At 35.7% G+C, this 24,955-nt stretch overlaps 1 protein-coding gene across 2 annotated transcripts; it reads left to right on the plus strand.

Annotated features, from left to right (window-relative positions):
• Window positions 1–677: 677 nt before the first annotated feature.
• On the plus strand, window positions 678–23,167 carry LOC149820428 (FAD/NAD(P)-binding oxidoreductase family protein). 2 transcript variants are annotated; one of them, XM_089982294.1, is made up of 4 exons: window positions 678–921; window positions 3,651–3,955; window positions 17,509–17,719; window positions 22,521–23,167. In XM_089982294.1, the coding sequence occupies exons 1-4, from the start codon at window positions 688–690 to the stop codon at window positions 23,046–23,048; spliced, it is 1,278 nt and encodes a 425-aa protein (XP_089838420.1). In that variant the 5' UTR covers window positions 678–687; the 3' UTR covers window positions 23,049–23,167. The 2 variants fall into 2 exon arrangements, with proteins under 2 accessions (XP_089838420.1, XP_089838421.1); XM_089982295.1 differs by lacking the exon at window positions 678–921 and adding an exon at window positions 937–1,037.
• Window positions 23,168–24,955: the final 1,788 nt, after the last annotated feature.

Genomic DNA, 24,955 nt, shown 5'->3' on the forward strand with positions numbered 1-24,955 from the left:
GACTGAGTCAAGCTCAAGCTAGCTCATTTATAAATAAATTATATATTTTTAGATTGAAAATAATAAAATTACACTTTAAACCTCTTTATTGAAGCTCAAAATTGATTGATTTAGAAAATAATCTCATTGTTTCAAAGTTGCAAGCAAGAGGAATTCAACTATAAGCTTATTGCTTGCTAACCAAACACTTCAATCATCTACACTTTACGGTATAAAAAATATATAAAAATACATTTATTACTAGTAATGAGCTGTACCAGAGCCGAACGGGTCTGCTCTTTTTTGGCTTGAAGAGCCAATTTCGCGAGTTTTTCTTTTAATGTTTTTTTTAAGGAAAAGAACCAATTACACGACTTGGAACGAGTTCTTTACAAACCAAACCACGAAGGGCTTTTCTCATTTCCCAGACTTGTGACCCTTCCAATCTATCGAAAGAAAAATCAATGAATCGTGTAAAATTTGTAAAATGTATAAAATCAATGAAACGTATAAAATCAAAGATTTTTTTTTTATCGAAAGAAAATTCACCAGGTTTTCTCCAAGTTTCTAGTAGATTTTTTTTTCGTGCTTGGGATTGTGTAAACCATACAAAAATGTGAAATCATGTAAAAAATTGGGAAGATTCTATTTCTTCACGTGTGGTGCAGAATTTTGTTACTTATCTCAACATCAGAGAGAGAGAGAGAGATGGGCAAGAAGGCCATCATAGTGGGTGGGAGCATCGCAGGTTTGGCGTGCTCTCACGCGCTCATACAGGCCGGCTGTGAAGTGGTGGTGCTGGAGAAGGCGTGCGCCCGTCCGTCCGGCAGCCCCACCGGCGCAGGCCTCGGTCTCGACCCTCAATCCTGCTGCTTCCTCACCCATTGGCTCCGCGACCCTCACCCCCTCACGCACTCCACCCTCCCCCTCCGCATAGAGCAGGTGCCCCCCCTCACTCACTCCCCACCAAACATTTATTCTCATTATATCACAAATTTCAACTCCCCAACATGTACTTGCCTAACAAGATGGTCGACCTCTTTTGAAGAAAAACGATGGTAGGTTGTTTTTGGCCTTGAAAACGAGTAACCCATCTTTTTTTCTCTTTCTTCAACTCTTTCTTTGCTGTTCAATTGAATGGAAACAGTTCCTGAGAGTTGGTGGAAGAGAGGAGGATGGCAGGATGCAGAACGTAGAAGCAGTTTCTTATTCTTGTTCTATGTAATATGAGTGCTTCTACACCTTCAAAGCACCCGTGTGGCACCCTCACCCACACCTGCACCTAAAAAAAATATAATTGTATAATTGTAAATGTATATATATATATATATATATATATATATATATATATATATATATATATATATATATATATATATATATATATATATATATATATATATATATATATATATATATATATATAGAGAGAGAGAGAGAGAGAGAGAGAGAGAGAGAGAGAGAGAGAGAGAGAGCTGCTCAATCCATACGTGTTCAATCAAAAACTCAATCTTGCTGCGTTTTTTTTTTCACAAAAAACGCTGAAAACGGCTCAAAAACCGAAAAATGCCTTTTAGCGACACTTTTGGAGTGCGCTAAAAACAATCTAAAAAACAGTGTGCGTCCCCGACTGACCTCTAGCCTTTGGCAGCAGTTTTAAGCACTGCTAAAGGTCACAGCAGAAAAGACCTTTTAGCGGCGCTTTTGAAGCGTGCTAAAGCTTTCTTGTGTGTGCATTTTGACATATTTTTTGCCATTTTTTGCATGCCTGCTATTGTGTTCCGCTCGAGCACTTATGGATTGAGCAACTAATATATATATAAAATGGGTGCTTCTGTGGTGGTACCGTAACTTAATTGGTACAAACTTGATTTGTATAGATCTAAGCTCCAAATGCAAAATGTAACCTTTGGATCATGTTTAACATTTTTTATTTACTATTTCCATGTGATAAAGTTGGCTGAAATATGATGTTTTATACCATTTCTGGACCATCCTTATTTTCATAATTGTGAGCTGTTGATTTTCATTGTCTAAAAAATATGATCTTATGATGTATTAGAGATGATAGAACTTTCTAACATAGTAAATAAACCATGTTAAACATCTTAGATCTGCCATTTGGTGGGTAGATCCATACAAACATGAGTGTGTATCACCATATGGTATCACAGTACAAAACTACCTCACATTTTCCCTATATATATAAAACATAAATATTTGGTGCTATTGAAAGAATGAAACTATTGAGCCGAAAATCATAGGTTCAAGTTTTATCAGCTTAATCTGACCAAATAGATGTGTTGTTTGTTTGCTAAGGGTTAAACCTTGGGTAGTGTTACTTCGATCTAAAAATATAATTTTTTAGTTGCGAAGTTTTAGTGCATTGCGGGCCCTTGAAAGACCTGCTTACGTATCATAATCACATGAATCAAAACTCATTTAATGCTAAACAAACCTTGAAGATTACATCCATAAGGTTCGATATACAAAAAAATATCTAAAAAATATAAAAAGAAGGTGGTTCATACTCAATAGTTATGTGCCTTCAATAGCACTATATATATATGATCAAGTGAAAATACTAACCATAAAGTTATTTTTTAATGTTACATTCTTGGTACATGACAAGCACTGAAAACTCATCTATTTTACATAATTGTGGCTCGCGAATGAACTATATGAAAATTCCTTCTCCGTTTTTTAAATTTAATCAAAGAGTTTCACTGGATTAGTTGTGGGTTCTTGATGCAGGAGTGGAGCGACACATATCTGGATTCACACGGTCTATTGGATCATTTGAGATCCATGTTAGTTTAGTTTGAATATTTTTGTTTTGGATCTTTGTAATGGATATTGGATCTTAATAATTGATTCATATCTCATTTTAGTAGTTTAGTAGGATTAGGACTTGCTTTCTTAATTGATGTTTACCAAGTATGGTAGTTTGAGTCTACTAGGATTAGAATTCTTTCTCCTATGAATATAGGAAAGATCTAGGATTAGAGATCACGCAATTGAGAGTTTATGAAAATATTGAAATTGTTATTTTCAGTTATTTCTTGTTTTCTAAGTTCCTGCAATTCCTTATTATTTTTCAGCATTTTTCTTGAGTTCCCTATCTTTCCTAGATAATTCGTAGAGTGAGTAGTTTTCTCGTAAATCAAGCCCTCTCGATTTACATCAATTCTAGACGTCGTTCAACCCACAAATGCAAACACCATGAAATAAATAATGAACCTTGAGTCCATAGAGATTCTCATACGAGGGAAGAATTCTCAATCTTAGTTGGATTAATAGATTAGGTATGGATGTGTGTGTTTGTGCTTATTGTCACTTTTTCAAATGATGGGGAGTTTTAGTCTAACCGTATAATTTGCATACAGCTCTGCACTGGAATTTCTGCATTTAGTTAATCTGGACCATCAAGTGTAAATCAGTTCTCAACATTCACCAGGATCTGATAATTTCATACCAAACCTATGGCAGTTATTTACAATCGGTTAAGAATTTGAATTGAATACTTCATATTAAAGCTATTCACATTGTGAGTCTTAAAATCTGTGAATCATCAAAATCAGTGAGTTCTGAAATTTTAGTAAACAGCTGCATCCATTGATCATGTCTTGTTGTTGATTCTTCTGAAATTATATATTTTCTTTTGAATGTAGAATCAAACAACAGATAGTCAGAGTAGAGTAACTGTGCCAATATCAAGGGATGAAAATTTTAATTTTAGAGCTGCACATTGGAATGATCTTCATGGTTTTCTCTACGATGCATTGCCCAGTGAAGTTGTACTTTGGGGTCACCAATTTCTAATGTTTGAGATATCTCATGACAAAAGTTCTGTTAAAGTTCAAGCCAAGGTAGTTGAATCAGGCAACACTGTTGAGATTGTTGGAGATTTGCTTGTGGCTGCAGATGGAAGCATGTCTGCAATCCGTCACCATTTTCTACCTAATTGTAAACGCAGGTGAGTGCTTCTAATGCACAATAAAAATTGGTATATATATATTCTGTTAATTGATTAACCGTGTTTGTGAAACTGATGTAGTTTGCCTAAGCCCCATCTCTCACGTGTGACCCTTTTCACACGTTTTTTGCATATGTACTGTTTCATTGATCCAACTTTAGAGGTTAAGTTGGTTTTAATAGTTCCTTGAAGGAGACATGGTATTATATGTATTATTCATTTAATGATCTATATGAATGTTTCTCTGTCCTATCACTTGCACAGGCTTTTCACTTTTTTTTTGATATTTAGACAGAGAAACCGCCCCCAGGAAAAGAGACCTAACCACGATGGCTCTGCCTGCTGTACTTACAGTCACTGTCCTGGCAGCATAAAACTCCGTGGGTTTACCCTTTGCCCCCAGGGAGTTGCCGTGCTTCGGCTTGCGCAAGGGGTGACATCCATGAGATTTGAATCTAGACGGCCTGCCTAGCGGCCTAGGCCCCATCCCACTACGCCAAACCCCTTTGGGGCCACAGGATTTTCACTTGCATGAGTGCTTGATGAAGTTAAAAATTTTAAGACCGTTTATTTGATGCGACTAGTCTCTCTAGTGCAACTAAATATCATGGGTGAACCTTGAAGGGTGATTAGGGACTTGAAATTAACATCAATGTTCTTTCGAATATTCCACATCCACAAGGGATAAGGTAGCCTATGAGATATTAAATTCTTTACAAGTATTGGACATACTTGGAGCTTTATTTACCAACTAAAGGATATGTCAGGATTTGTTTTATCTTGAAAATAGTGAATGCTCTTTCTCAGGGAATTCTAAGCATAGGATGTTACTTTCCAAGGAGGAAGATAATTTTGTGGAAGTACTTTAATTGAATCTTATATCGAACAATATAAGTGTACAATGCTTATGTCCTATGAAAATTCATGTGTAGGACTATTGAAATGAAATAAGACGCGCACAATCACAATGCCAACAAAGGGCTACACAAGTGCACAATCACAATATGGCCTCTAATGGACTGAATACAATCTCATAAAAGGGAATAAACTTCACAAGAACATAATATAGAATAAGAGTTTTTTATATTCACAACTCATATGCTAAAAAGCATGCTTTAACCCTTTACAATAAGCTCTATTTATAGAGCAGGAAACACAACAACGGTCATAAATATGACCGTTAGGAGCAATCCAACGACTAGTTGGAGTGCTTCCCAATAGTCAAACAAGATTAAATAAAAAACGAACAGACTAAAAATAAACAAAGAAAACAATACAACCCCTATTGGACTGTATATATAATGACCAAAATACCCCTAATATTACATATATTTATACAATATACGTATATAAGTTATATATATATATATTTACACAATGTATTTTAATACTCTCCTTCAAACTTACGGTGAGATCACCGAAAGATTGTTAAAAAGAAACAAAAATCGAGATAGAGCATTGGTGAAGAAGTCCGCAATCTGAAACTCGAACTGAACATATGATAAAGTAATCGTGCCCGTTAAGTATTCTTCTTGAACATAGTGACAATCCATCTCGATATGCTTTGTTCTTTTATGAAATGTATGGTTGTTGGCTATATATATGACACTTTTGTTGTCGCAACATAACTTTAAAGATTCTGAAATATCAACACCGATGTCTAAGAGTAAAGATCTCATCCACACGAGCTCGATTGTTGTTGTGACCATCGCTCTATATTCATCTTCCGAGGATGATAAGGACACTTTCTGTTGTTTTTTGTATCTCTAAAAAATGAGAGAATCACCTAAAAACACACAAAAATTTGTCGCTGAATGTCAGTTATTGGGATCCCCCCCTGTCAGAATCAATATAAGTAATAAGATTTAAAGATGATGAAGAGGATAAAAATAGCCCTTTGGATATAATCTTCTTGATGTATCAAACTATTCTTAACACGATACTCATATGAACTGACGTGGGTGCATATTGAAACTGAATTGCAGTATGAACTGCATGCGCAATATCTGCTCTAGTAATGAATAAGTACATTAGTAACCTGATAAGTTGTCGATAAGGAGTTAGATCATCTAATAAAATTCCGTCTTCAGCTCTCATTTTAGCATTTATTACTTCAGGAGTGTCAGCATATTTTGTGTCTATGATTCTCGATCACGCAACAATATCAACTGCAAACTTTATTTAAGACAAAATGTATCTTCTTGATAAGTATGCTACTTTAATACCTAAAAAATGTCTTAAAAAATCAAGGTCAGTCATATCAAGAGATTTTTTAAGCATAATTTTAATTTCTTTAATTTCCCTCTGATCATTCCCAATGATGATCATATCATCTACATATAAGAGCAAAATAATAAGTGAAGTACCTGTAGATCTTATAAAGAGTGCGATGTCATAAAACAGGATTTAAATCCAAAATTTATCATATTTTCACTAAATCGATTATATCATACTTTAGGGGCTTATTTAAGCCCATATAAAGCTTTTCGAAAATGAAGAACCATTCCATTTGCAATAGTCAGATCAGGGGGAGGATTCATGTAAACTTCTTCATTTAAATTTTCATTTAAGAAAGCATTCTTGACATCTAACTAATATATAGGTCATCTTCTAATGGATGCTACTGCAACTAAAGTCTTAACAGTGGTTATGCGGGCAACTGGGGCAAAGGTTTCCTCATAATCTATACTATATTCCTGGGAGTACCTTTTTACAATTAATCTTGTTTTATACCTTTCTATATATCCATCACTCTATGTTTTGACCTTAAATACTCATCTACATCTTATTGTCTTCTTTCCCTTAGGAAGATGTTGGACTTCCCAAATATGGGCCTTATGCAGAGCATTTAATTATATTTTCATAGCTTCTACCCATTCTCTTATATCTTTGTCTTCTCTATAATTGGATGATTCATGATATGAGTGGATTGTTAAAAGACATGCCCTATAATTCAGTGAGAAGGATTCATAGGAGACAAACCTATTTGGGGGGTCTAGGTATTCGTTCAGATCTTCTAATATTAGATTCTTCTATATTTGTTGGTTGACTATACTTCTCAAAAGCACATGGATGTTCCACATTATCATGTCTAGAGTATTGTATACTGTTATGAGTTGGTTCTCTTTCTTCTCTTGGTTCATCATTTGACTCAACATTATCATTATATTCACCATCATTTTCAATGACGGATTTAGGCAATAAATCAAATAAGAAAGCATACTCGGATTTAGTTTTTTCAAGATCAAATCATTTTTCTTTTTTAAGAAATGTTACATCTCTAGATATATAAAGTTTATCATTTTTAGAATTATAACATTGATAGTCTTTTTGATTTTTAGTATACCCAAGAAAAACACATTCAATAACTTTAGGAGAGAGTTTGTTGTATTTTTCAAGAAGTACAAAACACTTATATCCAAAAACTCTTAATCTTTTCAAATCAGGTGAAATCTTAAAGAGTTTTTCAATTGGAGATTTGTTTTTTAAAATTTGAGAAGGCATTCTATTTATTAAATAAACCGCGGTGAGGGTGGCTTCGTCCCAAAACTTCTTTGGAACTTTTTTTGAAACAAGTAAAGTTCTAGTAGTTTCAATAATATGACGATGTTTTCTTTCGGAAATTCCATTTTGTTAAGGAGTCTTTGGGCAAGATTTTTTATGTAGAATACCATGGGTTTTTAGATATGATTGGAAATCATTTTAAAGGAACTCTCCTCTCGAGTCAGAGCGGAAGGTTTTAATATTTGTGTTAAATTGATTTTTAACAAGACTATGGGGATTTTTAAAACACAAAAAAACTTTAGATTTAAGTCTAAGGAAGTAAATCCAAGTGTGCTTACTAAAATTATTTATGAATGTAATATAGTATGAATAACCACCTTTTGACATAACGGGAGCGAGACCCCGTACATCCAAATGCACTAATTCAAAATTTTCATTAGTTAAGGAAGTTCTAGGTCCAAAAGGTATCATTTGCATTTTTCCAAGTATACAATCTTCACATACAAATTCTTTTTCCTTATAAAATTTTTCCAAAAATGAAAAAAGAAATAGTTTGGAACTTTGGATACAATTTGATGTCCTAGTATTTTATACAAAAAATCCAAGTTATTTCTTGGATATGGTTACAAAAGGATTCTTTAGGTAAACATAAAGAGTCTATATAGTGAAGGTCTCATCTTCTATAGGCTTGCCCAATCAACTTCCCTTAGTGGAGATCCTGCACAGAGTTACCGGAAGCGCCTAGGCAAAAGGGGAAGCGCGCTTCCCCGAAGCACGCTTCCCAAAAAAGGGGGACGCTTCCGAAGCGTGAGGGGAAGCGTCCCCCTTTTTTGGGAAACATGCTTCCCTTTTATGGGAAGCGCGTCCCCCTTTTATGGGAAACGCGCTTCCCATAAATGGGAAGCGCGCTTCCCCCACGCTTCCCCCACGTTTCCCCCACGCTTCCCCCTCGCTTCCCCCTCGCTTCCCCATTTTTTTCCATTTTTTTCGCTTCCCCTCGCTTCCGGTTCGCTTCCTAGGTCGCTTCCGGTTCGCTTCCTAGGTCGTTTCCGAGACGGTTCGGAATTTTCTTCTAAGTGGTCCCCCGCTTCCCCGCTTCCTAAATTTTTGAAAGTGCCTCGCTTCCCGCTCCCGCTTCCCGTATCGCTTCTCGCTCCCGCTTCCTCGACTGGTAACTCTGATCCTGCACCCTGTAAAAGTATCTTCAACAAGATACTATGATCAAGACTTTAATATTCTTGATAAAGAATGACACACATGCACAATAAGAACACTTACAACACTTGTGCATAAAAGCACAAAATCATAAACTCTCACAAATGCACCAAAAGCATAAAAATAAATATTCAAACTTTATTAGGAGCTTGGGCTTTGACTCAAAGACATAAAAATACACAAGGGGAGAGCCCCTTTAAATAGAGGAAGTGGAGGCCTTGGAGGGGCTCCACTTCTAGTCTTTGGAGCCCCTGCAACGGTCACAAATGTGACCGTTGGAAGGGGCTCAACGACTAGATGGTGGGCCCTTCCAAGGTACACACTACCTTTTACAAAATGAATTAAAAAAAATGAAATGAAAAAGAAAAAAAGAAAAAAAGAAAAAAAGAAAAAAAGAAAAGGAAAAATAATTACAAAATGTATTCCAAAAAGAATATGTGTAAAAAGGCTAAACTACCCCTACGGCTAAGCAATAGGAATATATATTTTATATATATAATAAGTAGATACATATACATATATATTAATATATGTATATGTATTACCTTTTATATATAAAATATATATATTAGATTACATGGTTGATTACATAATTTAACACCCTCCTCAAACTTAGGGCAGGATGACCGAGAGTTTGCTAAGAAAGAAGTTGAAGCGCGGAGCATACAAAGCTTTAGTGAAGAAATCTGCCAATTGATATTCTGACGTGACATATGGAAGGTCAATGACTCCTTTGAGATACGCCTCACGAACATAGTGACAGTCCATCTCGATGTGTTTAGTCCGCTTGAAAAATATGATTTTTCTTAATATAAATTGCACTTTTGTTATCACAACACAGCTTGGTGGGCCCTTCTATTGTGATCCCCATGTCTTCTAGCAACTGATGAATCCATATAATTTCTATGGTAGTAGTTGTCATGGCACGATATTCAGCTTCAGTCGAAGATAAAGAAACTTTTTGTTGCTTCTTACATCTCCACGAAATCAGTGAGTCTCCTAGAACACACAAAAACAAGTAGTGGAGTGACGGTTATTTGGGTTACCTCCCTAATCAGAGTCAGTATAAGCAATTAACTTTAAATCAGAAGAAGATGACAGAAAAACTCCTTTATTTAGAGTACCCTTTATGTATCTTACGATTCGCAAGATGACACTCATGTGGACTGAAGTTGGTGCATGCTGAAACTGGCTTGCAGTATGGACTACATGAGAGATATCTAGTATGGTGATACTCAGATACATCAATGATCCAACAAGCCGTCTGTAGGGAGTATGATCCGAAAGGAGAACAACATCATCAATCTTCATTTTAGCACCTACTATAGCAGGAGTTTCAGAAACCTTTTCATCTGTAATACTTGACCTGTCAATGATCTCAGAAGCAAGCTTAGTTTGAGATAAGAAATACCCTCTATGAGAGTATGCTACTTCAATACCTAAAAAATAAGTTAGAAAACCCATATCAGACATTTCAAACTTATCTTTCAAAATTGATTTTATGCTCTTAACCCCTTTAAAATCACTACCAGTTATGAGCATGTCATCCACATACAACAGTAAGATGACAATCTCGACATTGGATTTTTTAACAAACAAAGCAGTATAAGTAAAACAGGATGAAAAACCATTTTCTATCATTACAGAATTAAACCTATCATACCAAGCCTTGGGGGCTTGTTTCAAACCATAAAGTGTTTTTCGAAGGCGAAGAACCTTTCCTTTAGGAGTTTCCATTCCAGGAGGAGCATCCATATACACTTCTTCAGTTAGATCTCCGTTCAGAAAGACATTCTTAACATCCATTTGATAGATGTTCTATTTGTTGATTGAGACAATAGTTATAAGACATCAGACAGTGATCATTCGAGCCACTAGAGTAAAGGTCTCCTTATAATCAATCCCATATTCTTGATTATACCCCTTTGCAACCAGTCGGGCCTTATATCTTTCGAGGGATCCATCACTCTTAGTCTTAACTTTAAATACTCATCTACACCCTATTGTTTTCTTACCTTTAGGAAGGTCTTGAAATTCCCATGTCTTGGCTCTTCTCAGAGCTCCGAGTTCATTATCCATGATGGCTATCCATTCAAGACATTTTCGTGCTTCCTCGAAGTTTATATGTTCTATGTAAGAATGAATGGCGCTTAGATAGACTCTATGTTTATGTGAGAAGGATTCATATGAGATGAACCTAGAAGGAGTTTTTCTATGTCTTTCGGTCCTACAAAGGTTCTCCTCACTTCGAGGAGCAGTCCTGCTAGCATCATCATATCTTTCAGGGGCACTTCTGAAGGTGTTTCTATCTCTATGAGTATAGATGATGGGATCTCTAGGAGGTTTCTCATCGACATGTTGAGGAAATGGAGATGACACAAGACTGGTTTCCCTGCTTTCATTATCACTTGAGTCATTCTGATTTGACTCATCATCACTAGTATCGTCACTTTCAGTTAATAGATCAAGTAGAAAAGAATAATCTACGTTTTCGTCATTAGATTCAAGGTTTTCGAAACCACTAAGATTTTCCAAAAAGCTTACATTTCTAAAAACATATAATTTGTCATTTTTAACATCATAACATTGAAAACCCTTTTGGGTTTCGGAATAACCAAGAAAGGCGCAAGGAATGACCTTTGGGAAAATTTGTCATTTTTATCAGTAAGGACAAAACATTTATATCAAAAAACCCTTAACCTGCTATAATCAGGTTCTTTCTCATACAATTTTTCAAATGGGGAAATCTTGTTCAATTTTTTTGATGAAAGTCTATTTATGAGATAGACCGATGCAAGAGCTGCCTCAGCCCAGAGTTTCTTTGGAATATTTTGCGAAATAAGCAATGTTCTAGTTGTTTCAATGATATGCCCATGCTTTCATTCAGCTAACCATTTTGTTGTGGGGTTTTTGGACAGGATTTTTGATGGAGAATACCATAACTTTCAAGATCACTCTTGAATTCGTTTGAAAGGTATTCGCCACTCGAGTCGGATCTAAGAATTTTTAAACTTCTATTGAATTGATTTAAAACCATCATATGAAAAGTTTTAAATGTTGAAAACACTTTATGTTTATGTTTAAGAAAATATATCCAACAAAATCTAGTGTAATCGTTCACAAAAATCACATAGTACGAGAATCCTCCTTTAGATATCACAGGAGCCGGAACCCATGCATCAGAATTAACAATTTTAAAGGGTTTTGTCGTAAACATGGATCTTTGTATAAAAGGTAGACTCTTCATTTTCCCAAGAATACATTCATTACATAAAAAATCCTCTTTATAAAGATATTTAATAAAAGGCAAATAAGAGATTTTAACAATGTTGGGATGTCTCAGTCTCTTATACCATACAAGAATATTTTTGTTTTGCGCAACATTACGAAATTGGTTCTTGGGAACTTGAAGAAAATCAACATAGTAAAGGTCTCCTCTCCTAGAGCCTTCCCCAATTAACTTTCCGGACCGACGATCCTGTATCCAACATTTGTTAGAAGAGAATTTTATATCGCAACCATGGTCCGAGAGTTGAGAGATCAAAAGTAAATTTAAATTTAGTTTTGGTATAAGACGAATTTTTGGAACAAAGAAATCCTGTTTTTCAAAATTGCCTATTCCTTTAATTTTAAGGGGTGTTCCATCCGCCGTTGAGACAAAAGATAGAAGAGAATTTTTAGAAAACTCGGAAAGAGAACAAGCACTTGGAGTCATGTGAAAAGATGCTCCAGAATCTATAAGCCAAGATGTCTTATCGGGAGGTAAGGATGTAGACATAGCGGCTCCGGAAATGCCTCCCTTGAGAAGAGGTTGTAAAGCTTTTACGATTTGTTGAAGAGAGAGACCCATTTGACGATGATGGCTGTTCCTCCGGTTGAGATGTCATAGCCATTGCAAGTAATTTCTTCCATTTTGGGCAAATAGGTTTAATGTGCTCCAGCTCTTTACAAAAGTGGCATATAAGCTTGCTATAGTCCCTCTTTTTTCCTTGACCACTTGAGTTTTGATTCATGAAGTAAGGGGGCTTGTAGGTCCTTAAATTGCTCTCCGGTCTTGAGACAACATTAACACCTTCATTTTCTTCATTGTTGGAAGGTGTAGCTAGAACACTTGGGTTGTTCTTGTTTATACCCATCCGAGTTTCTTCTTCACTAAGTTTAGTAATTACATCTTCAAGAGAGGGGGAAGTGAAGACGGATAAAAGGGAAGATCGGATTTGTTCAAATTCGGGCCTAAGCCCATTCAAAAAGTTTAAAAAACTATATTCTTCCAATTGTTTATGGCGAAGCTCTATGGCTTCTCCACTCCACTTAGGTTCGAGCATAACAAGCTCGTCCCCTTGTTGAAGTGTTAGCGCCCTTTTTTGGAGATAGTACTTATGGGACAAGTCCTTAGAGGTGTACATCTTCTCAAGATATTCCCATGCTTGAGAAGCCTTCTTGAACTTGATGATATTTGCATTAATTCTCATTTCTACGGATGAAAAAATCCAAGAGAGGATTTTAAAATTCTTCATTTCCCATTCTTCATGTTTTTTCGTATATTCTTCAAGAGCCTTGGTTCTTTCATCACCTTTAAGAATTTTTATCTCTCCTTTCTCTAGCAAGGTTATCTTGGATTCCGGTTTGGGAATAGAGCCTTGGACATAGCCCCAAAGCCCTTTTCCTTTGATGTGAGGTTCTATGTTTCTGGCCCAAACATGATAGTTGGATCCATTGAGTTTGAACCCAAGAGAAAAATGGGGGTCTTTTTCACCCATTAGAGAGGAGAGATGATGAAAAACAATACATACCTTAAGGGTTTTTCAAGTCTTTCTTGATAAAGGAGGCTTCTAAAATATTGTCTGAAGAAGATGATCCACTCGAAAATTCAATAGCTTGAAGGCACATTTTTCGAGGCACTAAAAAATGAAGAAACACACGATCCTCTTTCTTCAAACGAGGCTCTGATACCATGTAAAAGTATCTTCAACAAGATACTATGATCAAGACTTCAATATTCTTGATAAAGAATGACACACATGCACAATAAGAACACTTACAACACTTGTGCATAAAAGCACAAAATCACAAACTCTCATAAATGCACCAAAAGCATAAAAATAAATATTCAAACTTTATTAGGAGCTTGGGCTTTGACTCAAAGCCATAAAAATACACAAGCGGAGAGCCCCTTTAAATAGAAGAAGTGAAGGCCTTGGAGGGGCTCCACTTCTAGTCGTTGGAGGCCCTCCAACGGTCACAAATGTGACCGTTGGAAGGGGCCCAACGACTAGATGGTGGGCCCCTCCAAGGTACACACTACCTTTTACAAAATGAATTAAAGAAAATGAAAAAGAAAAAAAGAAAAGGAAAAATAATTACAAAACATATTCCAAAAAGAATATATGTAAAAAGACTAAACTACCCCTACAACTAAGCAATAGGAATATATATTTTATATATATAATAAGTAGATATATATACATATATATTAATATATGTAGATGTATTACGTTATATATAGGGGTGGCAATCGTGTCGGGTTGGCGGGTCAGCATACCTCAACCCGAACCCGACCCGTTTATTAAACGGGTCGGCTGTGGCAAACACGAACCCGACCCATTTAATAAACGGGTAACCCGACACGACCCGCCAACCCATTTAATAAATGGGTTGGGTCGGGTAAACGGGTTCTCAGGTTCTCGGGTCAGGTTGGCGGGTCGGGTTGACGGGTCGGGTTGACGGGTTGGCGGGTTGGCAGACGGGTTGGCGGGTTGACCCACCCGCCTAACCCGTTTATTAAACGGGTCAGCCGGGTTGGCGGGTTGGCATACCCCCAACCCGAACCCGACCTGTTTAATAAACGGGTTACGCGGGTCGACCCGTTTATTAAACGGGTTGGCTTAAGCCCAACCCGATCGTGTCAGGTTTTGCCACCCCTAGTTATATATATAAAATATATATATTAGATTACATGGTTGATTACATAATTTAACACACCCAACAAGCCTTTGATGAGAAAACTATTTTATACTTATAATCTGAAATTTGATAAACCAAAAAAAGATTTAAATCAAGTTTTGGAATAACCCTAATATTTGAAACAAAGATTTTTTTTTGAATCATTATTAAGATTTCCTACGCTTTTAACTTTTAAAGAAGTACCATCGGCGGTTGACACACATAAAAAATATGATTTAGTGCAATCGGATAGTAGAGACTCATTATGAGTCATGAAAAAGGAAAAGATGGCAGCACCGGAGGTAGAGGGAGTGACTTTTAGTATTTGAGAAACGACCTCCACAATTTGAGCAATTGATAAATCATTGAAGTTGCTCCTTTTCTTTGACCCTTGAGTCTCTTCACTTACCGTGGCCACCTTTTTGAGTTTGGGATAATCCAATCTTATGTGTCCCAGTTCTTTATAATAGTGACAAATAGTCTTTCCTCCCCTATATCCTCCCCTATTATGTCATTTTCCATTAAATTTTTTCTCAAAGTGGGGAGGTTTATAAGTTTTTACAAAACTTTTGGGTCTTGATATAGCAAGCACCTCATCACTAGACTTGTGCATTCCAAGTTTAGTTTGTTCTTGATATATTTGGGCAAGAGCATCACTTATAGAAGTGGAGGTCCTATGAAGTAAAGAAGACCGAACTTGCTCAAATTTCGGTCGAAGACCATATAAGAAAGAGATTTTTTTTCTCTTTCAACTTGTTTTCTCATTTCAATAGCCGAACCTTCCCATTTTGGTTCTGACATAGCCAACTCATCCCAAATAGGAGATAAGAGACCATAAAAATCTCTTACGCTCTTATCTCCTTGTTTGGTAGTACGTACCTTGTCTTGGAGATAATATAGTCTCATCATATCTTTTTCGATGAATGTACTTATTAAGAAGATCCATGCATCACAAGCCTTTTTGAACTTGATGATGTTAGTTGCAATCTTGAACTCCGTGGTATTCATAAACCATTAGAGTATTTGAGCATTATTGGCTTTCTAATCCTCCATTTTTTTTGATATTCTTGCAAGGCCTTCTCATTTTCTTTTTTGGAGGGGACTTTGACTTAATTTCCTTCTCTTCTCGTTAGCCTTAGTTAAGGTTCATTAGTGGTTCCACTAACAAAACCCTAAAGATTTTTTCCCTTAATATGGTTTTCCATTGCGATAGTTCACATCAAGTAGTTGTTTTCGTTGAGCTTGTAGGAGATCATGAAGGTAGATTCTCTTTCACCTATGTTAAAGAATAAAACTTGTGGTTGAAGAATAAACTTTGAAAATGACCACCACCACAAAATGAGCACACCCAAGATAATTTTTAATACTACAAGAGCCCAAGGCTCTGATACCATGAAATGAAACAAGACACGCACAATCACAATATGACCTCTAATGAACCAAATACAATCTCACAAAAGGGAATAAACCTCACAAGAACACAATATAGCATAAGAGCTTTTTATATTCACAACTCATATGCTAAAAAGCATGCTTTAACCCTTTACAATAGGCTCTATTTATAGAGCAAGAAACACATAAAAAAAAGGTTGAAAAGGGAGGCAGTCAGTCCAACCGTCGTTGGACTGCCTCCAACAGTCAGAAATATGACCATTGGGAGCAGTCCAATGACTAGTTGGACTGCTTTTCAACAGTCAAATAAGATTAAATAAAAAACAAAAAGATAAAAATAAACAAAGAAAACAATACAGTCCCTATTGGACTGTATATATACAATGACCAAAATAACCCTGATATATGTATATTTATACAATATACGTATATCAGTTATATATATATATACAATGTATTTTAACAACTATTTCTAAAGATGAAGGTAATTATGTGAATATACTGCATTAAATCTAGATGAAGCAAGATTTGGAAGGGTATAAAGATGGCTCTATAAAATTTCCTTGAAAGTCGTGCCATGCACAAGAAAATAGAGAAGACCAGAATAGAACAAAATATATGAGGCAGACAAGAGGGCATGTGAAAAATTAGTTATTTTCTTGGTTAGACTTGTATATAAGAGTAATTTTTACATAAAATACATAAATACTCCTGCACATGCATCTATTATACAACAGGATCACGTAAAAATGACAGTATCAGGTTCATCCTTAGTCTAAACAAAATAAAATGCTGTACCTTGTTGTCCTTTAAGTTTTAGCAACTCAAAAGTGTTTCAGTCTTTCAGAAAATAAATAAAATTGGAGAATAATTTGATTGATTTTTCATGATATAAGTCTTTAATCTTGTTGGAAAAAATTTGAGAATTCACTATATGTGCATTTAAACAAGGAATCTGGAAGAAAATTCAGAGGTAATGTTGTGATGCAATCCTCATAGAACTTCCCATCTTCAGACATTTAGATAGGTAAATTACAAAAACATGCATGGACTTGATTGAAGAGCTGCTTCCGTTCATGATTTTCATATCTGTATTATTTTTCCCTAATATTACTCAACCGGTGGTGGAGCTCATATATTCTTTAATATATAAGTATACAAGTAAGATTACCATAAGGCATAACTTTTCTAAAACGTGCCAATAACCTTGTAACAGTTGGAAAAAGCATTAGGACATGAAAAGGCTGACATTGTTTTACTGTTATTCGTTTCAAATAAAAAATACAAATGAAAAACATTTATTTGACATCTTTGTTTAGTAAATACAGAAATATAGGTTTTTGAACATGGTTCAGTGTATGCTGAACAGATGCCTTGCTTCTAAAGGGAATTTGCAATATCAAGCATGAATATGTGATTCTGTTTTGACATAATCTTTATTTCTGGATATCATTTTTATAAACAAATATTATGCTGACATCTTTCTTTATCTGATGTAGGTATTCAGGTTACACTGCATGGAGAGGTGTTCTGGATTTTTCTCAAGATGAATTCTCTCCCACCATTAATGGAATCCGCAAAGCATATCCTGATCTTGGAAATTGCTTATACTTTGATATTTCCCTGGGAACTCATTGTGTGCTGTATGAATTACAAAACAAAAGACTCAATTGGCTTTGGTATGTTAATCAACCAGAACCAGAACTGAAGGTACTATTTCTACCACTGGTAATGCAATAATGAATACCTCTTTTTTATGAACATGCATAGTAGCTTGATATCTTTTGTAGAATTATTTGATAATTTGATGATTGTGTGGGAAATTTATCCATGTAGCCAATCATTTTCAGTGTTCAGTGGATCTCTCTAATGCTGAATCCATGCAGTTGGGAAAAGGCTTGATCTCTCAAGCATATATTATATTTATCTAGTATTTTCTGATACTCATATTGAAAGCTATGTGGTAGTTATTGTAATGAAATGGTGGTCTTCCACAAAAGCACTTGCATTCACCAAAAGAGTGTCTATAAAGACACTTCAAGCAAACCTATAAAAGGGTATAAAAGAGAGAACACAACAATGAAATAATAAATCTTTATTAATAATAAAAATGCTTAAAAAACATTGAAGTAGATACAATGGAGGGGTTCACCCCTATTTATACAAGAGGATTGGAATGGGGTCCCAAAAAGAGTCGTTGGACTCTAGTCTAATGGCTCTTATTGTAGCCATTGGACTAGAACCTAGCCAAGTTCTTGTTAGAACTTGACTAGATTATATATCCAGTTCACATTGAACTAGATATATACAAACAAAAAAAATAAAACAATGAAAAATAAAAAAGATAATAAAATATATATATAATAATAATATAAAATAATATTATATATATACTATAATTTTTATATTTTACCCCCCCTCAAACTTACGGTACAATGAGCGAAAGTTTGTCTAAGAGAGTGAAATCTGGGAGCAGCGAGAGGCTTGGTGAAGAAGTCTGCTAATTGATACTCTGATGTAACATATGACAGATCGATGGTTCCATGTAGATATTCCTCTCTGACGTAGTGACAGTCCATTTCAATATGTTTAGTGTGTTCGTAAAATGTTCGGTTGCTTGCAATATAGATTGCACTCTTGTTGTCACAACACATACGTGAAACTTGTGTTGCTTCAACTCCCATGTTGGCAAGCAGACGTCTGAGCCAAACTACTTCTATGGTCGTAGTTGTCATGGCTCGGTATTCAGTTTTTGTGGACGTGAGAGATACCTTATGTTGCTTTTTGCATCTCCATGAGTGTAATGACCCCAACTCATACCCCTTAAAAAGTGCAATTTTTTTTTTTGTTTAAACCATTGCGGAAATATTTCCAGAGACCCGGGGCCTTTACAGTTTCACTTATAATTGGATAACTCAACCAACCACAAGGGATCTTACACTTATCATCCAAACCATAACAAACCAAATTTTATTAATTAAGTAATGATGGTCTCGAGACAATTACATAAGAAAACCATAGTGAATGAACAATTTATTTTAAAGAAAAATAAAGAAAAGCAGAGCCATGCTGTCCATCTGTTTAACTTTCTAGCAAATGTGTAGCTCTCCCAGAGGTGAGTCGCTTCACTGATCCCCTTGCGGCTGTGAAAACAAAAAAAGTAGGAGTGTCAGAAATCCAAGGAATTCTGTATACGAATACCTCTAATGAAATAAATGAGTATAAAGAATATAAATAAGAATTCATGCAATATTTTAGAGGAAATGCATTTATGACAAATTCATAATTTAGGCAAGCATGTAATTAACATGGAGCAATTGCTAAACAAGAGAAAATATCTTATATCAACAGGGAACATTAACCAAGCATTAAAGACATGCTATTATGTGAAAGAAAACTCATATCATGCATTCATCCATATATCATAAGTAAACATGCATAATCTAGTGCATAACATAAATATGCATGACTTCAGTGCAATGCATGGGTAAATTATTATCTTTTATTAGAGTTTTCTTTTCATATGCATGTCCCTATTAAATGCATACAATTAAGTTCTTCTTTTTAATTACTGTTGCCTGTGGATACATCAAACGGGTAAAATTTCCGAGATCAAGTAGGGTTTTTAGGGTAACTTAGCACACAAGTTGTATTTTAGAGGAACTTCTTTTCATAGGTGGCTAACAGTTTGCTCTTCTCTTCTTCCGTTAGAGGAACTTCTTTATCACCCTCTATTTTGGTGAGAGAGAGTTTAGGTTCTGAATCAAAACCATCCACTATACCCCATAACCCTTTTCCCCAAATGTGGTGCTTCATAATCGAAATCCACATTACATAATTAGTATAATTTAGCTTCATGGGTATGATGATGATCTTATCATTGTCATCCATCTTTTACAAGGGTGAGAAAGAAATAGATGAGAGAAGAGAGAAAAAAAGAAAAAAAGAAAATAAGAGAGAGGATGAAATACAAATTTTTGTAGCAAAAAAATTTCTTCAATAGCCTCCTTTTTTCAACGAATCTTGTTGAGCTAAGAACAAGGTGATGAAACACCTTTTGCAAGTGAGGCATGGAAAACGAGGCAAAAGCTCTTTAAGATTTAAGATCTCCACGGCTCTGATACTATGTAATGAAATTGTGGTCTTTCACAAACGCACTTGAATCCACCAAAAGAGTGTCTATAAAGACACTTCAAGCAAACCCATAAAAGGGAGAACACAACAATGAAACAATAAATCTTTATTAATAATAAAAATGCTTAAGAAGCATTGAAATAGATACAATGGAGGGGTTCACCCCTATTTATACAAGAGGATTGGAATGGGGAGAGCTCACTTTGAGCTCTCCCAAAAAGAGTCGTTGGACTCTAGTCCAACGGCTCAAGTTCTTGTTAGAACTTGACTAGATTATATATCTAGTTCACATTGAACTAGATATATAAAAAGAAGAAAAATAAAACAACGAAAAATAAAAAAGATAATAAAAATATATATAATAATAATATTATATATATGTTACAATTTTTACATTTTAACAGTTTTAGGATCTGTACCTTTCACTTTATGGACACACACACACCCACACCCACACCTATAGTTTTATGATTTTTTATGTAGTTTTTGTTTTTATATATTATCTTTGTGAATGACAAATTACTCATTTGTTGGTTGTATATGTGGAATTTGTGGAGTGCACTCTCATCTACTTGGGAGTGATGTTTCATTTAATTGTGTCTTAGTACATGATTTATGCTTTCAATTCTTTGAAGCATGAATTGAGAACCAGAACATGATCCAAATAAAAGAATTCAATGACCGTAGACCAGATCTACTGGTATGATTCAAGCTGACATTAACCATGTAACAACTGGTCCATGTATTTCAAGTTCTTTTGTAACTCGAGGCTAAGGCCATGCTACTCTGTGCAAATTGTAGTCACCTTGTGACGTATTTGGATGATCTCAAACTCATGTTTCAACATCATTGAAATCATCTATCTGAACGACTTATAGAGTGTTTATCCTAAGTAGATCTATAAGGGTTTGTCTGGATAAGCAGGGGAAGCTTGCATTGCATCTAATACTTTTGTGAGTTTATTTATTCGGTGGTCTTGACATGTTTTTTTGGTTGGTAGGTTGTTTTGCATGTATGTTTTTGTGAGTGTTATTCTGTGTTCAGTTTTTTTCACATAGTGGAGTTTATGATTAGTGCTGGTTTGACACTGTTACGGCCTGGTTAGACTTGTGAACTCTAATATAATTGGGTAATATGTCATGTTGTCGAAGTTTCACCTTCTGATGGCAATAGGAAGATTCTTTATTGCAAACATGAAATGAACTGGACCAGAAAATAATAAACTAAGTTTTTGAATATTTATAATATAAAATAATCTAGAAAGCTTTTGTGTTGCATTTAGGTTTTGGATGCCATTAGGTTGATCTCTGCCTAGTCATTAAAGATGCTTTAATTAATGACACTTATCTTTGTAACATTTTTGAGGTTGACTTGAACCAACTCAGATGAAACCCTTCACGAGGGGCAGCTGTAGGCTGAGCAAGTATAGATTTAGTCGTTTAAGCTTCAAAAAGCCTAGGTTGTGCCAACTTGCGCCATGTGAGACTTGTGTCTGATAACCAGTCAGGTGAACAGGATTATTAAATTGATGAGATTTTGTGGAATGGTTCAACTTTGTAGGCATAAGGTTATGTTTGGATTGGTGAGATAATCTGTGCATTTTATCTGCCACCGATAGCAATATCAAATCAGATACTCATTTACTGAGGTTGCATTTCTTCAAGGACTGGAATTTAAAGCATAATCAAGGATGTTTTTACTGCCCTCTTTTTTTGTTAGTCCCTTTTAATGCTATATTATTAGGCAATGGACAATACATTCTGGTTGATATTTCATCGAGGCCTTATAATCACCAGAGTCATGGGTTGCAGCAAGGTTGCTAGGTTCCTACAACTACTGGACTAGGGTAGGAAAGCTTGAATAGTTAATGCTTTCTCCTGGTGCTCTGCATGTAAAGTGAAAATCTATATGCTCCCAACCAACCCATGCTGCTGGCTACTATAATTCGAACCATAAAAACCATATATTTGAGGTTGCTACCCAAAATAGAGAAGCCATTAACTGTTCTCCACTTCTCATAATTTTTGAAGGGTCTTTCAGATTGAGTGGCAGTAGAGTGCTTAGCTCAGACTACTTTGTATCTGATTTTAGACTCTCTGGAGCACCACAATGATGTGTCTAATAGTTTGCTTAAGTACCTCTTTATCAGTGCTTACTTGAATTCCTTTTAGTTGGTAAGATATTTCATGTGTCATGTTCAAACGTATTCAATCTTCATTTGCCACTGCAACTGCATTATCTGTATCTTCCTCGAAATGCAGATGTTCTAGTTCGTGTCTTGTGAAAAAATTGTTCTGTCAACTCTCCAGTTTGCAACAAATATTGTTTCTTCCACCGTGATGCTTAAAATAACACTTCCACTAGCCGCTCAATGCAGGGTAACTCACTGACAATGAGTGTCAGCAGTGAAATGTTGAAGAATATGCATGCAGAGGCAGAGAAGGTGTGGGTTCCCGAGTTATCAAAAGTCATGAAGGAGACCGCGGACCCTTTCATCAATGTCATATATGACAGTGAACCTCTAGAAAAGATGTACTGGGATAATGTAGTCTTGGTAGGGGATGCAGCTCACCCTACAACACCCCATGGCCTAAGAAGCACCAATATGTCAATTACAGATGCTGGTACTTTAGGCCAATGCATAAAGAAACATGGCATGTCTAATTTGGGTATGGCATTGAAAGAGTATGAGAACTTTCGGATTCCTGTAGTTTCTCAGCAAGTTTTGCACTCGCGGAAACTGGGGCGTTTGAAGCAGAGCTTAGATTGTAATGGTCTTGGCAGGAGTTTTCACTGGAAGGATGCAAGTAGAGAAAATTGCATGGGGCTGTTGCAGAGGAACATGCCATTTTTTGTAGGAGCTCCAATGCCTGCTGATCAGCAACCATTGCTGAACTCTTCATGATAACGACATAATCATATAAATAAGGTGATGGCGGATTGTGGCATTGTAATCTGTTATCAGAATCTGTATACATATAAATGTGGCTCCTATAGTTCTTTAAGAGATGAAATACTCAAAAATCACTCATTGCTCTAATCTTTACATGCAAAATCAAGAAGCCTTGCAAGATCGGCCGATCAAGTCCCCTTTACCCCGAATGGGACAGCTGGACGGCTATGCCACAAAGATACAGGTATGACCCGACATGTGAGTTGAGTTCGAAATTTTTCTTAAAAATAGAATATGGCAACAAGGATAATTTTTTATCAGTAAAATTGTTTTTTGATATTTTAATATATAAAAATATATTTTCATTAGAATTTAGTAAAAAGTATTAAAATAATATTTACATATATGAAAATAATTCCCGTATATGTCAGTTGTCAGTGGGTCATAGCTGGACAGTTAGGTTGCACTATCATAATCAAGGGGTCTTGGGTTCTAATTTCATGCTGGTATCCTCGACTTGCCTATAAAAAATTAAAAAAGAAAAGGGTTTCTCGGTCCCCAGCTTGATTAAAAAAAAGGAAAAAAAGGGAAAGGTTCTTTTGGGCTTTGATGAGGCATTACCGTGTCACTTACAACCCTCTCATCTTTTATTTAATCTTTTTCCAATTCCTGTAGATGCCACTAAGATGTAGATAAAAAAACCCAGTCTTGATCTGATCTTTTTCTGGATATTAAGCAAATTCGAACGTGAGATCTCTTGGTTAAGATCAGGACTGTAGGTGGGTTGACAAAACCCATCCAACTTGATCCGTTTCTGTTTTGATGATGAACTATGCAATAACTCGAACGTCTATTTCAAATGCATATTACATTTTTTATTAGTAGCATTATGCGAACGAGGTCGGGTTGTATCAATACTTTTGGGTTGTAGATAGCAAGAACCATCGGTTGAGGCAAAATTCACTAAGAAAGGGAAGCATATGCATACTTGCTTCATTACAATCTATGACAGTTTTTTTTTTTTTGGTAAATCTAACCCTACAGATGCGATCTACATAGTCTATTTATTAGAGATTGGCATTTGGTTGGCCAAATTCTACTGTGAACAGTTTTTTCTGGTGATTGAAAATTTGATGGCTGTAAATGCACTAAAAGTTTTTGAATTTGACATCTTCCTTAAAACAAATATGATCTGAAGTTTGTTTGATTCTTGGGAATTCAACTATATTCAATTGGGGGCAAGGGGTAAAGCCCATGGAGTTTTACATTGCCAGGACAGTGATGTCTAATCTGACCACCTTATACTCGAACTGGTTATAGGCCTGAACTTTACTACCCGTATGAATACTTCATAGATTTTAAAGAAAATTTCATATAGGGGCTAACCTTCTGCGCATAATCCCAATAGAGGGCCTTACATTTCTGAATTTCCTGATACTGCTTCTGTTTTCTTGGAAATTGCTAAGCAGAGACCTATTCATACCATTGACTGTAATTATGGTTAGTTGATTTTTTCCTAAAATTTATATCCAAACCCAAGCTCAAACATGATTCATACCGTTTCAATTTTGATCTATTTTTTCGGACTTGATTCCAAATCAAGTATAACAAAACCTGACCTGTTTATACATGAGCTGCTGCTATAGACCTAAAGCCAAAGTGACTCATATGACTTTGAGATACGAAACCCAAAATGAACAAAAACTTAGTCGAAGCCTAGGCCTGATGGTTTAGGCTGCCTGTGGCTTGCTGGGCCCCTGACCTTTTTATAGGGTAAGCAGTGGGCTGGCCCGACCCATATAATCTGATAGGTGGGTTGGCTCATCTACTGACCGAGTCCGTGCCCAATCTAACCAGGTAAGAGCTAAAAAATACAGCTCAAACCTGGCCTAGATGGGCCATGTTGACCATATCCTGCA

Source organism: Nuphar pumila, chromosome 12, assembly GCF_984573655.1.
Source record: "Nuphar pumila chromosome 12, dmNupPumi1.hap1.1, whole genome shotgun sequence".
In the NCBI taxonomy this organism is placed as follows: domain Eukaryota; kingdom Viridiplantae; phylum Streptophyta; class Magnoliopsida; order Nymphaeales; family Nymphaeaceae; genus Nuphar; species Nuphar pumila.